At 41.0% G+C, this 14556-nt stretch overlaps 1 protein-coding gene across 13 annotated transcripts in view; it reads left to right on the forward strand.

The window, feature by feature from the left end:
* The window catches only part of PPP2R5C (protein phosphatase 2 regulatory subunit B'gamma), a 140346-nt gene that overhangs the window by 82701 nt on the left and 43089 nt on the right, over positions 1-14556 (forward strand). For all 13 annotated transcript variants that reach the window (XM_059686712.1, XM_059686702.1, XM_059686663.1 and 10 more), the window contains one exon: positions 7424-7623. In XM_059686712.1, coding sequence (XP_059542695.1) covers positions 7424-7623 — 200 coding nt within the window. The remainder of the gene's footprint in view (positions 1-7423; positions 7624-14556) is intronic.

The raw sequence follows: 14556 nt of genomic DNA on the forward strand, positions 1-14556 counted from the left end.
TTCTCTACCTCTTTTTTTACATAATGATTTCTCTATATTATTTTCTAAAAGCATTCAAGCTCTGTCTTTCAGATTTAAGTCCTAACCTTCCAGAAGCTTATATTTTATTTTTATATATAACTAGAGGCCCGGTGCACAAAATTCATGCACTGGAGGGAGGGGGGGTCCCTCAGCCCAGCCTGCGCCCTCTTGTAGTCCCGGACCCCTCGGGGGATGTCCGCCTACTGGATCCCCCTGAGGATCGGGCCTAAGCCGGCAGGCGGACATCTCTGTCACAGACCGGGGTCCCTCTCACAGTCTGAGACCACCTCGCACCTTACCGCCCGCCTGCTTACTGCTCCTTACCGCTCAGCTTGCTGTTCTTTAGCGCTGCTGCGGAGGCGGGAGAGGTTCCTGCCACCGCCACTGCGCTCACCAGCTGTGAGCCCAGCTTCTGGCTGAGCTGCGCTCCCCCTGTGGGAATGCACTGACCACCAGGGGGCAGCTCCTGAGTTGAGTGTCTGCCCTCTGGTTGTCATTACGCATCATAGCGACTGGTCATTCCGCCAGTCGGTCGATTTGCATATTAAGGTTTTATTATATAGGTTGTAATCCAACTTTTCTTTTCCTTCTCCCCCTCACCTCTCCTTTCCCCTTCCTTTTTCTCCCCTTATTTCTTTTCTTTCCCTTCCCCTTCCTTTCTCCTTTCTTTTCATCCCTGGGTACCTGCTTGTTCCAGCACCATATATTTAAAGACAGGCCTTTTTTCGCTGCTCTGTAATCCACTTGTCATAAGTCATGTATCCACATGCACACAGGCCTGTTCTGGACCCTGTTCTCTGTGGCATTTCAGGCTTGGCTGTTTTCATTAGTGAAGCTTTACAGTTAGCCTAGATTTCTGGAACAACAACCCCCCCCCCCCCACCACCACCACCACACACACACACACACACTGTTGTTCTTTTGCCAGAGTCCTGGCAAGTGTTGACCCTTTGCATTTCCATGTACATTTTAGAATCCACTTATCCAGTTGCATGGTCTCTGTTGAGATAGGGATTGGGATTGCACTGAATCTGTAGGTCAGTCCCTTCATCTGGAAAGTGTTAATCCACAGAGCCCTAGTGCACGCATCGAACTCAGTGTTGAAGCAGTAAGAGCTTCCCTGGAAATGGGCAAGAGGTGAGGATGCTGCTCTGGCCACTTCCTCATAGCTCAGGCAAGCAGCCAAACAGTGGTGGCATTTGCAGATGAAATGACAATATACACAGAAAATCAGAGGATTGACAGATACTTCTTAGGATTAAGGCTAAGCAAGCTAGCTGGATACAAAAGTGATAACCAAAATCATTTTTTTTATATTGCAGCAGCTAGAAAATTGTCTTTTTAAAGATACTCTATTTACAATAGCATCAGAACATAACAGATACCTAAGAATAAATCTAAAAAATTATGTGTTGTAGGAAATATAAAAGCCATGAATAGTTGAGACATGGAACAGAGCAAGGCAAAGGGCTGAGTCTAATAGGCAGTAAGTCTTATTCTAAGGCTCTGTGGTACAGGTGCGGGGAGCAGTGACCACTACCAAAGAGTGCCCACGCCTGCAGACATGTGTCTAGGCCAGAGGACACACAGGAAACGGGGAAGTGGTCAGTACATAAATGGTGGGTGAATTTTCTCTTTCATAAACAAAATCATATTGCCAAACATTGTTTTCCTAGTGGGGGAAACTTGCCATCTGCTAAGTTCCCTCATATAGGAAATGAAGTTAAGTGGAACTTAGTGCATTTTAATGAAGAATACCAAATTTACTCCAGACTGTTAGTAGTTGGATATAACTTTATTCCTGTTCACTTTGTACTAAGAATAAATGTATTAGAAAAACAAGATGACACACAGCTGAAGGTTTGGCTCTTTGCTTTGGAGAGATTGCTCGTTTGTTTTCCTTTACTGTCAGAGGCCCCACGCACTGAGCTCTTGGGAAGGCAGTGTGAACACTCAGATGGTTTGGTGACACGTGGTCTCCGTGAAAATCGAGCTGCTTCCGCTGCTTAGCCAATAGCATGTGGGTGAGCAGGCAGCGTACCTGTGGACATCTCCTGAGTTGGCATCCTCTAGGCCTGTAGTGTTTGCAGCTCTGTCTCTGTTTCATTGGGGTCATGGTTATTTGGGGAAAGCCATCATCTCTGTACCAGAACAGCCTGGTTCTGTTATCTTTGTGCAGCTGTCCTGCAGCGATCTGGTCCTTTTGTATCTTGGAGTGTTTCTTTTCATCACCAAAATTCATCATATGGAAGTGGGCGTGGCTTTTTTTTTTTTTTTTTAATTCTGTCACAAATGGAGTGCGCATGGTGTCTCTTCATATATACCGGCAGTTTGGTAATTCAGCCTTATCATATTACGGTGTCTTATGTCATGTCTGTCAGTCCCTCTGGAAGTGGTGTACACATTGCTTGCAGCACCTGTGCAGATGGTGTGATATGATTGGCCGTTTTGATTGCCGTGTACAAACTGTGAGGCTCCTTACTGCCTCTCATGGTCTCCAGACTCGATCGCACATGCTTGGCTGCAGAGCAGTCTCAAGCACATCCCTCCGGCATGTATCAGTTTATATTGTAAACTAGTGGCCCGGTGTCCACATAGTAAACTAGTGTGTTGTGGGGGCTGTCCCTCAGCCCAGCCTGCACCCTCTCCAATCTGGGATCCCTCTCGCAATCTGGGACCGCTGGCTCCTAACCGCTCACCTACCTGCCTGCCTGATGGCCCCTAAGTCCTCTGCCTGCCGGCCTGATCAACCCCAACTGCCCCCCCCGCCTTTGCTGGCCTGATCACCCCTAACTGCCTCTGCTTCTGCCCTGCCACCATGGCTTTGTCCAGAAGGTCTCCTGGTCTAATTAGCATATTACTCTTTTATTAGTACAGATGTTAGCACCTCTGACTTTATTTTTTGTAGCAGAAAAAAATAAAGTGGAAGTTTGTTGTCACCTTGGGTAACTGGAGCTTGCCCCCACCTTGGAGGTCAGAAGTCAGTGGAACAAGCCCACTCTGTGTAGCTTTCTCGGTGCTACGATGCACTGTGGGACGAGGAACACCTACCGAGCCAGAAATGGGTGCTCCCTTCTGCTCTAATGGTAACACCTTCATTAAGCATCCGTTCACCATTTGTTAACTACAGGATTCCCTTTAGTAAATATGTTTTTAAAAGAATATACGTGCATTCTTAAATCCACTTTGTGTTATCTCCAGTGCTATGGTCAGTCTTCTTCCCTTCCCACCCTGCAGTTTTTGCACAGGGATGCCCATACATTTTGCTCCTGGTATTAAGGATTGGCCTTGAAATAATTGGAAAGTATCCCAAGTTCACTGTAGCAAATCAGTGAAAATGCCAGGGGTGGGAGGGTAAAGAGACTTGTACAAACCTAAGATGCTTGTGGTAGTATTTGTGTAGAAGAATTTTACAACTCTTAACTTTAAAAATAATAAGAGGAAGTATTAATTAATATTGAGACTATTAGCCTAACTGTGATAGCCTCTTTTATGTTCCTCTTTCTGTAAAAGCAGTAATTTCAACACAGTGTTGGACTTTTGGTGGTGTCATGGGACTTTTCCTGGCAGGTGTCCTTTTTACACCCCTTTCTAGTTCAAGAACCTGTTTGTGAGCCACTCCAACAGGCTGCACTTGAGTATGTTTTGGAACAACTGTGTCAAGGTTATTACTCTGTGTACAATTTAAAATTAAAGTAAGCCACTATTATTCATGGGAAGAATTTAAAATTCATTTTTTAAATTCTGCTCCAAGAGGTAATTGGAAAAGTTGGGTCAAATCTTACGGTCATGATTGATTATATAAGAGTCAGGCAGTCTTGGATACCAAGCACAGAAGTGTAATATACCAAGTATCAGTCCTGGTTAGTTTCTCTCATTTGGTTCCCATAACATGGGTCATCAAAGGAGTCGAGTACAGGTTATATTCTGCCATACCTCTCTACCTCCTTCAAGATTAGCAGTGCTAACTTACAAAGCTTTGTTTTTTAATTACAGAAATAACTCATTTATACTGTTAAAACATCAGAATACATTAAGGCCGAAAGCCTATTCTTTCACCACCTGCACTGGTTTTTACTCCCCAGTGGTGCAGTCCTATTAACGCAGCAGAAAGTAAGACTTTTTCAATACACTGACCAATAAGAAGCTAAATTAAGTGGCATTCAGAACACATATGGAAATATCTAACAGGGATTAGGGATGTTATTATCGTTGTGCTCAATTTGATTATTGTGATACAGTTTTTTTTTAAATCGTGAAATTGTAAAAAATAGCCAAATGAGGTTTCAAAAAGTAAAGCGAGCCCATGAGATGATAATCACAAACTTTGATAAACTATAAACAAAAATAGTACAGTAACATCTTCACTGTTTGGAACCTTGGAAAAGTTTATATAATTTCTACAAATTTGATATTTTCTTGCCTTTTTTGAGGAATTTTAAATACAAATTTTATGGGGGACAGGAGGATTTTAATCTGCTCTATTTCTTAATTATAATGGATTTGTTTTAGTGTTTTGGTGACAACTGAGTCTCTTTTTGTGAATGTCGGTTACTGTCCTGTGTTTAAAAGTGGCTGATGCTTTCAGGACCTTTTAGTGCATGTAAGACTTAGATGTCTGAAATGACCCCAACATCATCTTGCCTTCCGATGCCCTTGTGTTAGAGTATATTGTACAGTCACGTCTGTGCTGTGCCACTTAGCGATGTGGTGGCCGTGAGCACGGCATTTGGGCTCTCAGTGTGTGTGTGCTCTCATCTCCACATGGTAAGCGGTGTCTGCCTGGCACTATCCTTATAAGGCCCATGGAGTGTGCTTAGAGGGCTCACCTGTCACTTCTTAGAAGCCACACTGAGAATGTCATGGGTGTCAGGGTGGCCCTTAGGGGTAAATACAGGCTTCCCTGCAGTGCCAAGAACGTGAGAATACCCAGAGGTTCCAAATATACCAGCTGTGACTACAAAATGAGCTCATAAGGTAATCCTGCAAACTGGAGACTGAACAAAGGGTATAAAAGTGAGTGAGGGTTGAAGTCAGGCAAGGACGCCATTCAGAAAATGAAAGCTTTTCATTGGAAAAGGCTGGATGTTTTAATGTTAAGAGACCAAAACAAACATTATAGTGACGTTACTCATTTAAAATGGTTAAATGGTTGCATAGTCACTGAGTAGTTACAGTATTTATGAATCAAGTTTTTATTCCCATGGTCTTCTAAGTATCCTGTAGGCCTCAATACCCTTGCCCTGCTGCACGCAGTACAGGAAGTAAGGGAGCCAGAGTTGCCCACAAAGTGGTTCGATTCAGGCTTGGGCATGAGGGGACAGAGCTGAAAAATATCATAACCTGGCACCTGCCCTCCAAAAGGGTCTAGTTGGGGAAGATAGCCACCTGTTTAGAGCACCAGGAAGTGCTGAGTGGCTAGCTCCGAGTAACACATCTGGTCTAACTTGGAAAGAAGGAGAGGCCTGTAGAAGAACCCTGAGCAGGAGGTGGACAGTTAAGGTTGGAAAGAGGAGCCAGAGGGCTCGGTGGGAAGAGGTGGTGATCCCAGCGATGGAAGCCCTGTGGGCATGCCCTGGGCGCAGGCTGGTGTGGGCCAGTGGTCTCAGCACCTTCCGTCTCAGGACCCCTTCACACTAGGGAAAAGTATATAGGATTCCAAAAAGCTTTTGTGATGTGGGTTTAGCTACCAATATTGACCACATTTGAAATTAAGCCACACAAAAAAAGTTTAAGCATTATTCATTAATTCATTACTAAAATAACTAACCTATTGCATGTGAACAGAAATAATATACTGTTATGAAAATAGCCATGTTTTCTAAAACAACTCTAATGAGAGGGCAGCAGTTTTTTTGTTTTTGTGGGGGTTTTTTTTTTCCAAATCTTTAATGTCTGGCTTCATAGGAGATAGCTGGATTCTCCTGGGTGCCTCTGAGTTCCATTTGGGTAGAAGTGTAGGAAGGCTTGACTGGGAAGAGGAGTATTTTAATAGCCTGTTCAGATTGTTGTGGATGTTTTCTTTGATATTACACCAAAGCTTAACAATAGGTAGTTTCTTGAAGGAACCTGCAATGTGGAATCTAAAACCATATTAATAAGCTATCTGTACATGTCATCACATTAAAATCCAGAGGACTATCTTGCACTTTGAATGGCTCTTTTGTCCTTGAATGATATTGAAACACCATTTATTGATCCCTTGGAAAATACTGGTCACTGAGTTACACAAATCTTCTAACAGTTGGCAAATCATGGATAGATTTCAGTGCCTGTATCAATAAACCCCATTGTTAGTATCCCCCTGATCTCATCCTCATCCCGGGAAGCTGTCAAACTCGCCCTGGCAGATAGCTTTCCAAGCTTCCCGGAATTCTGGAGACATACAGAGCTCCATTACTTTCCAACCCTACATTGACCCTCTAGACCAGGGGTGGGCAAACTTTTTGACTCGAGGGCCACAATGGGTTCTTAAACTGGACCGGAGGGCCGGAACAAAAGCATGGATGGAGTGTTTGTGTGAACTAATATAAATTCAAAGTAAACATCATTACATAAAAGGGTACAGTCTTTTTTTTTTTTAGTTTTATTCATTTCAAACGGGCCGAATCCAGCCCGCGGGCCGTAGTTTGCCCACGGCTGCTCTAGACCTATTTCTTAATCTTCTATCATCCTAAAGGATAAATAGAATCAATGTGTAAATACGTGGAAAGCTTTTAGATGGCACCTGACCCAGGTAAGCACTCAGTAAATAGTAGTGATTGTTGTTATTTGCACTTTTCTGTGTCGCTGTCATCATATGTAACATGTGTTGACCATAGCCCAAAAAGAGGAGTGGAAGGTGCTTTGTGGAGCACCAGGGTACAGGCTCCTGCTGGGTGTGTGCAACAGCTCATTTGGGCAAGCTTCAGACTTCCCCTGTAGGTCACAGCAGCAGCATACCTGAGGGAACGTCTTTTGTCTTTCGTGTGACCTTTTCTTACCTTGCCTGCACCTGTGATCAGTTGTCATGTTGGTGTGAATGTCCGTGCCCCTCACCGCCTCCTCCTCATTTGCCTCTTGTTCCATTGCTCACATGGTACTGGCATGTGGTGACTGGTGCTCAGATAATATTCAAATGAATGCATTTAGAGGGAATTGGTTTTGAACAGCAATCAATGTGGTTTTAGACTTAAGAAGTATAGAAATTTTATCATATGAAGCATATGATCTGAGCAGTGACTAGTGTGTTTTTTCTTCTTCTCATTTATTTAAGGAATATTTAACCTCTATTCACCGCATCCCATCTCTTTTTTTCTTGAATATCTATTCAGACTGAAAATAGTAAACAGCTTAAAGTGTTTCACAGTAATTTGGGGTTAAACACTTTTGTGATCAATATACCTTGCTTTCTGCTTTTCAGATGTTCCTCCTCCTGAACAAGAGAAGCTTTTTATCCAGAAGTTACGTCAGTGTTGTGTCCTCTTTGACTTTGTTTCCGATCCACTAAGTGACCTAAAGTGGAAGGAAGTAAAACGAGCTGCTTTAAGTGAGATGGTGGAATATATCACCCACAATCGGAATGTGATCACAGAGCCTATCTACCCAGAAGTGGTCCATATGGTAAGTGATTGCAGCCTAACCAGCGTGTCCCAACCCTGAGCTACGCCAGGACTCTGACATCTTAGAATAAGCTGAGATACTGGAGCCTAACACAGCACTTCCCACAAAGAAGTCCTCCTGTTCCAGAGTTTGTACTTGCACCTTGAAGAATGGAAATCTTTGCAATGTGCCCTGGATTATCGTGATGATAACAGTGAGGGAAATAGGGTGCCTTCTAGGGACCCATTGAAGAGTTCATTTATTTAATCCTCACAGTCACCAAATGGGGTAGAAATGTTAGAATTTTTATTTCTACTTACTATGTTATCCTCTTCAAATTTTTGTGTGTTTTAGCATATATAACCTTAGTATAATAATGCCCGTACATAATATAGAAGTAAACATGTTCTCCATACATGTACAGGAAAATTCTAGTGGTGGGTTCAGTGCAGATAGTGATAGGACCCAGCTGGTATCAGGATAGTCCATCCTGATTGGCTGAGCCGGCCTCCATCTGTCAGTGCCATGTCAAGACACACCCAACTCTGTCCTACAGTTAACGAATGGCTGGTTTCATTCAGCCCCCAAATCGCAGTCCTCTGCTGTCTCCTACTTTACAGCCTGTTTCAGGTTCTTTGCATTGTCTCACTGTGACCTCAGTGGGTACCACCTGGAAACATTTCATATGAGGCCTAAAGTTATTAAAACGTACTGTTTGGCACTGAACTCGTTTCTCATTCTTTTTGAATTATTGGTATTTTATCTGCCTTTGAAATTAGTCCTCAGTTATTAGGGAGTCCTTGTTGCTTAAGATAAAATTTTAAATTCTTATTTTCATTGAACTCCTTACATTCACTGATTCTCTCCCCCCTCCCCACACCCAAAGCTATATATTTCAGAATTGACTAGACTTGTTGACCTAAAATGTGTTTATTTCTCACTTTTGTATGTTTGCTTTGGAAAAGATGAAAGTAATGTTCTTTTTGTACTTCACAATCTATTATGTCAGGAATTGAGATCAACTTGATTATCCTATATAATAAAAGGGTAATACATAGGTCCTCGGGTTACGTCGGAGATCCATTCCTACGGCTCGACTTAACACGATTTTCGCCGTAAGTCGGAACCCACCTACATAAGCACCTACGTCACTCACATGGAGCACATACACAGCAGTAATGAAGTGAAACAGTAAAAAAAATGTAAAGGAAAGAACAATTCCTGACCTTTACTTGTAGTAAATAAATCATAAAAAACATAAAGCACATATGTACATACGTTGAAATGATGGAACTTTTTTTATTTTTATAAATAAATGGGAGATGGCGACGTAACCACAAAACGATATACGTCGGGTCGAACATAACCTGAAGACTGTATGCAAATCGAACGAACAGGGCAACGACCAGTAGTTATGATGTGCATGACCACCAGGGGGCAGACACTCAACACAGGAGCTGCACCCTAGTGGTCAGTGTGCTCCCATAGCGGGAGCACCGCTCAGCCACAAGCCGGGCTGATGGCTGGCAAGTGTAGCGGTGGGTGGTAGGAGCCTCTCCCGCCTCCGTGGAAGCGCTAAGGATGTCCAACTGATGGCTGCTAGACCGTGAAAGGGCGCAGGCTGGGCTGAGGGACCCGCCCCGGCCCCCCCACCCCTCCCCCCCCCCCCAGTGCACAAATGTCATGCACTAGGCTCTAGTTTTAATATATTATTGTTAACTCTTTAAAGTTCCAAATTTATCAGTGTATTCTGTGAAGGCCGAGTAGGTTCCTTCCCCAAACTCACACCTAAAGAATAGTCACAGGTACATATACTGAATGGTAAATACTCTAAAACCTTACCCATTTACATTAAGGAAAATTGGGGAATATCTTTTTCTCTTATTAATTTCAATTCTCAATTACTTTGGAAAGCCTCCTAAACTCCAGAATCACAAAGAAAAATCTCTGATATTTTCTACTCATACTGTTATATTTTCTTATTCACAATACACTTTATAATCCTCCTGGAATTTTTTTTTTTAGATAATACTGTGAGTTTTATTTATTTTTTTAACCTTTTTTTAAATTTTTTTTTTATTTTTTAATTGTTTTATTGCTTAAAGTATTACAAAGAGTATTACATATGTCTCCTTTTTTTCCCACCCTTGACAATCCCCTGGCCTCCCCTACCCCCCAGTGTCTTATGTCCATTGGTTATGCTTATATACATGCATACAAGTCCTTCGGTTGATCTCTTACCCTCCCCTCCTGCCCCCAACCCTCCCCGGCCTACCCGCTGTAGTTTGACAGTCTGTTCGAGGCTGCTTTATCTCTGTATCTATTTTTGTTCATCAGTCTATGTTCATTATATTCCACAGCTGAGTGAGATCATGTGATATTTGTCTTTCTCTGACTGGCTTATTTCACTTAGCATAATGCTCTCCATGTCCATCCATGCTGTTGCGAATGGCAAGAATTGTGAGTCTGATCCCTGGTGTGAGGCGTGCAGGAGGCAACTGATCAGTGTTTCTCGCTCTTGCTTCTCTCTTTCTAAAATCAATAAAAACATTTTTTTAAAAAGATAGAGATTAGTCATTACCATTCCAATAAAGTGCTATATGCTACTCCTTTGTAATCAGGCCTTCCCCTTCTCCATTATCCCTGACCACCACCCATCTGTCCTCCAGTCCTGTCATTTTGTCTTTTCCAAAATGTCATATAAATGGAGTCTGGCTTCTTTCACTTGGCATAATGTGTTTGAGAGTCATTCACGTTGTTGATGTATAAATAGTTCATTCCTTTTCATTGCTTGGTAGTATCTCATTTTATAGAAGTACCAGAGTTTATCCATTTTCTAGTTGAGGAAAAGTTGGATTATTTCGAGTTTTTGGCAATAAAACTATTATAAATATTCATGTATAAGTTTTAGACATAGGTTTTTATTTTACTTGGGTAAACAAGAAGGTGTGGGATTGTTGGTCATATTGTAAGTGTATGTTGAACTTTCTGAGACACCACCAAACTGTGTCACAACGTGGCTGTCCCGTCTTTGCACTCCCACCCGCAGTGTGTGAGTTCTGGTGGCTCCACAGCCTCGTCACCATTTGGTGTCATCAGTCCATTTGTTTCAACTTGGCTTTCATTTACATTTCCCGATTTATTATTGATGCTGGGCATTCTGTCCTGTGCTTATTTATCATTTGTTTATCTTCCTTGGTAAGGTGTCTATCCAGATCCTTTGCCGGGGTTTTAATTAGCTTGTTTTCTTTTTACTGAGTTTGAGACTTCTTTACATAGTCTGGGTAGAAATTGTTTGCTAGTTATGTGATTTGCAAATATTTTCTCCATCTGTGGGTTGTCTTTTTACTTTTAACAGTGTCTTTTACAGAGTTTTTCACTTAAATAAAGTCTAATTTATTATTTGTTTCTTTCACGAGTAGTACTTTTGTTATCACATCTAAGAAGTCTTTGTCTAACCCAAGTTCACAAAGATTTTCTTCTAAAAGTGTTACAGTTCTGTATTTCACATTTAGGTCCATGATCCACTTTGAGATTCATTTTTTTCGGTATGTGGATGTCCAGATATTCTGTTTGTGGAAAACTGTTGAAAAGTTTAACCATTCTCCTTTGAATTGCCTTTGCACCTCTCTCAACAATCATTTGACCATATTTGCAAGTTTTTATTCTGTTCCATTGATCTAGGAATCTACTCACTGATACTATATTGTCTTCATTATTGTTCTTTATAGTAAATATTGAGATCAGGTAGTATGAATTCTCCCACTCTCTTCCAAAAATGTTTGTCTATTCTAATTATTTTAACTTTACATAGAAATTTTAGAACCAACTTGTCATTGTCTACAAAATATCCATCAGGGGTTTTGATTGGATTGCACTGAATATGTAGATTTGGAGAGAATTGAAGCTTAACAATATTGAATCTTTCAGTCTATGAGCACAGTATATCTCCCCATTTTGCTCTTCTTTGTTTTATAGTTTTCAGCATGCAGATCTGACATGTATCTTTTTAGACTCATAAGTAAGTTTTTTTGTTTTTTGTTTTTTTTAAATATATTTTATTGATTTTTTACAGAGAAGAAGGGAGAGGGATAGAAAGTCAGAAACATCGATGAGAGAGATCGATCAGCTGCCTCCTGCACGCCCCCCAGTGGGGACGTGCCCGCAACCAAGGTACATGCCCCTGACCGGAATCGAACCCGGGACCCTTGAGTCCGCAGGCTGATGCTCTATCTGCTGAGCCAAACCGGTTCGGCCATAAGTAAGTTTTTTATTTTTGGGTACTGTTGTAATTGAGGCTGTTTATTTTCTATTTCTGATGGTTTATTGTCTATTTTTTCTTGAAGTCCTATCAGGTTTTACTTCATGTTATTTGGTATAAATATTAGTATTATTTATTAGTTGAATTAACTCTTTTATCATTATACAATGATCTTCTTTATCCCTGATAATATTATTTACTCCAAAATCTATTTTGTCAGATGTTACTATAGCCACTCCAGCGCTCTCCTGACTATTGTTAGTGTGATATGTCTTTTTCCACATTTATTTTTTTGGTTGGGTGTTGCTTTTTCATTCAGTCAGACAATCTCGACCTTTTGATAAGAGCGTTCAAGCCATTTACTTTCAGTGTGAGTATTGATGTGTTGAGTTGAAATCTGCCATCTTGCTATATTTTTTCTATTTGTCCCATCTGTTCTCTGTTCCCTTTTTCTTTTGTTCTGCTTCCTTTTAGGTCAGCTGAGTACTTCTTATGATTCCATTTTATCTCCTTTGTTGGCTTTTTAACTATAACTGTTATTGTTTGATCTCATTTATTTAACTTTTCTCGAATACATCTTTAACTTCCCTCAAGTCATAACATACTATTTCACATAGAATATAAGTTTATGACAACACACTTCCATTTCTTCTCTCCCAGCCTTTTTACTATTGTTGGCATACATTTTACTTCTTCATATGTTATAAACCCCACAATACATTAATTTTTATTTTTAAATAATTATCTTTTAAAGAGATTTAAGTAATTTTTAAAACGTATTATACTTCCCAGATACTTCCTTTTTCAGTGTTCTTTTACTTTTTAATATGTTTTTATTGATTTTAGAGAGAGAGGAAAGAAGAGGGAAAGAAATATCGGTGAGAGAGGGAAACATCAGTCGGCTGCCTCTTGTATTCCCCCTGCTGGGGATCCAGCCTGCACTCTGGGCATATGCTCTGACCAGAGATGAAACCCACAGCTCCGGGCATATTGAACCGGCCACCTCAATGCACAGGACGATGCTCAACCAACTGAGCAACACTGGCCAGGGCCATTTTCAGTGTTCTTCACTCCATTCTCTGAATCCAGAAACCCACCTGGGATTAGTTCTCCTTCTGACTGAACGACTTACTTCAATATGTTTGAAAGGTCTTTCTTTTGCTTTTGCTTTTGAAAGGTGTGCTTATCGAGTTGAGGGGGGCCTCTGCAATCTCAGTGTTCTCTCTCTGCAGCTCTTTTCTCTCTGGGCCTTTGCCTTGCAAGTTCTAATCACCGTTGTCTGCTGGGCTCTCCCTGGGTTCTTTCTCCCTGTGCTGCAACCTGGAAGTTCTATCCAGGCAGGAATCTGGGCAGTCGTAGGACTCACCTCACTGTTTCCCAGTTCTCAGGGTCTCTATCCTTCACCTGCAAACCAGGGTCTTGAAAGCCATAATTCCATATATTTTTCCCAGGTTTTTGGTCAGGAAGTAGGGTAAATCCCATCCTGTTACTCTTCAGTGTAAGTCTCTGCTTTATTTATAATAATCAACACAACTCCATGCAGCAATGATTCTAAAAAGATATACTGATCAAAGGCTACTTGTATCATTTGTAAGTCCATAACTATATACATATAGTATATGGTTAGGGACATAGCATGAAAATGGTTGGCTATACATATATGACTGGGTAATTAGTACTTGAGCTCTGAAACTTCCCTTTTCAGTTTATTTATATCATGTAGGCTACAGAATATATAGTTTTGCTATTCTAAAGTATTCTTAAACTTTCTCACATTTTACTGCAAAAAAAAGATCAGAATATGTGGAAAGCAAATACATTAGAGTGTAAATGTAAAATCTAACTGGTAGCTACATAGCTATTCTCTATAAGATTAAACTTTTTTGATTGGTATTTTTCATAACAAAATGTTGGGGAATATACATCATTCAGAATCTATGCAAAACTAACCTTTGGTCCTGAGTAAATCACCTAAGAGAAACTTCCAAATTCAGTGTTATCTTTAACACTAATTGAATTAAATTGAAAGTACCTTAAGTCCTCAATGTCATCAATAGGTTCCTGGAAACTGACCTTAGTGAAACAATGTAGTATAACAAAAGCAGTTGTACCCTAGGCTAATGATAAAAGCAAGAGTTAAGTTCCTGTGGCATATTTCTAGTCACAGAAACATCACCAGGTTTTTAAATGAAGACCCAAAACATTTCTAACATTACACATTGAAATAAATGTGAGCTATACAGACATCTAAGAATGGTGAATAAAAACAAGTAAGATAATTATTTTTTAACCTGCAAATTCCAGTTCAGGGCCACAGGTAGCTGGAGTTTATCCTGGCTGATCAGGGCACATAGACGGGTCCACTCTGGGTGCCCTCCCATCGCAGGTGACCTCACACCCACTCACACTATACTCACACTGGGACTGTGTAGACACACCATTCACCTCCCATGCACAGCTCTGTGATGCAGGAGGAAACTGGAGTTCCTGGAGAAAACCCATGCAGATCAGGAACACCAGGCACACTCCACAGACAGTGGCCCCGGACAGGAAACAGTGTTGTTGTTTTTACTCAAAAAAATTATAACAAAACAATGTGGGACAAAATGATGTTATTGAAGGAACTGCTATATTACAAGTCATTGCTTATCTTGTGCAAGTAATCTAAGTTTAAACTCAAAAATTAAAAATAA

This window comes from Myotis daubentonii, chromosome 1 (genome assembly GCF_963259705.1).
Source record: "Myotis daubentonii chromosome 1, mMyoDau2.1, whole genome shotgun sequence".
Taxonomy (NCBI): Eukaryota; Metazoa; Chordata; class Mammalia; order Chiroptera; family Vespertilionidae; genus Myotis; species Myotis daubentonii.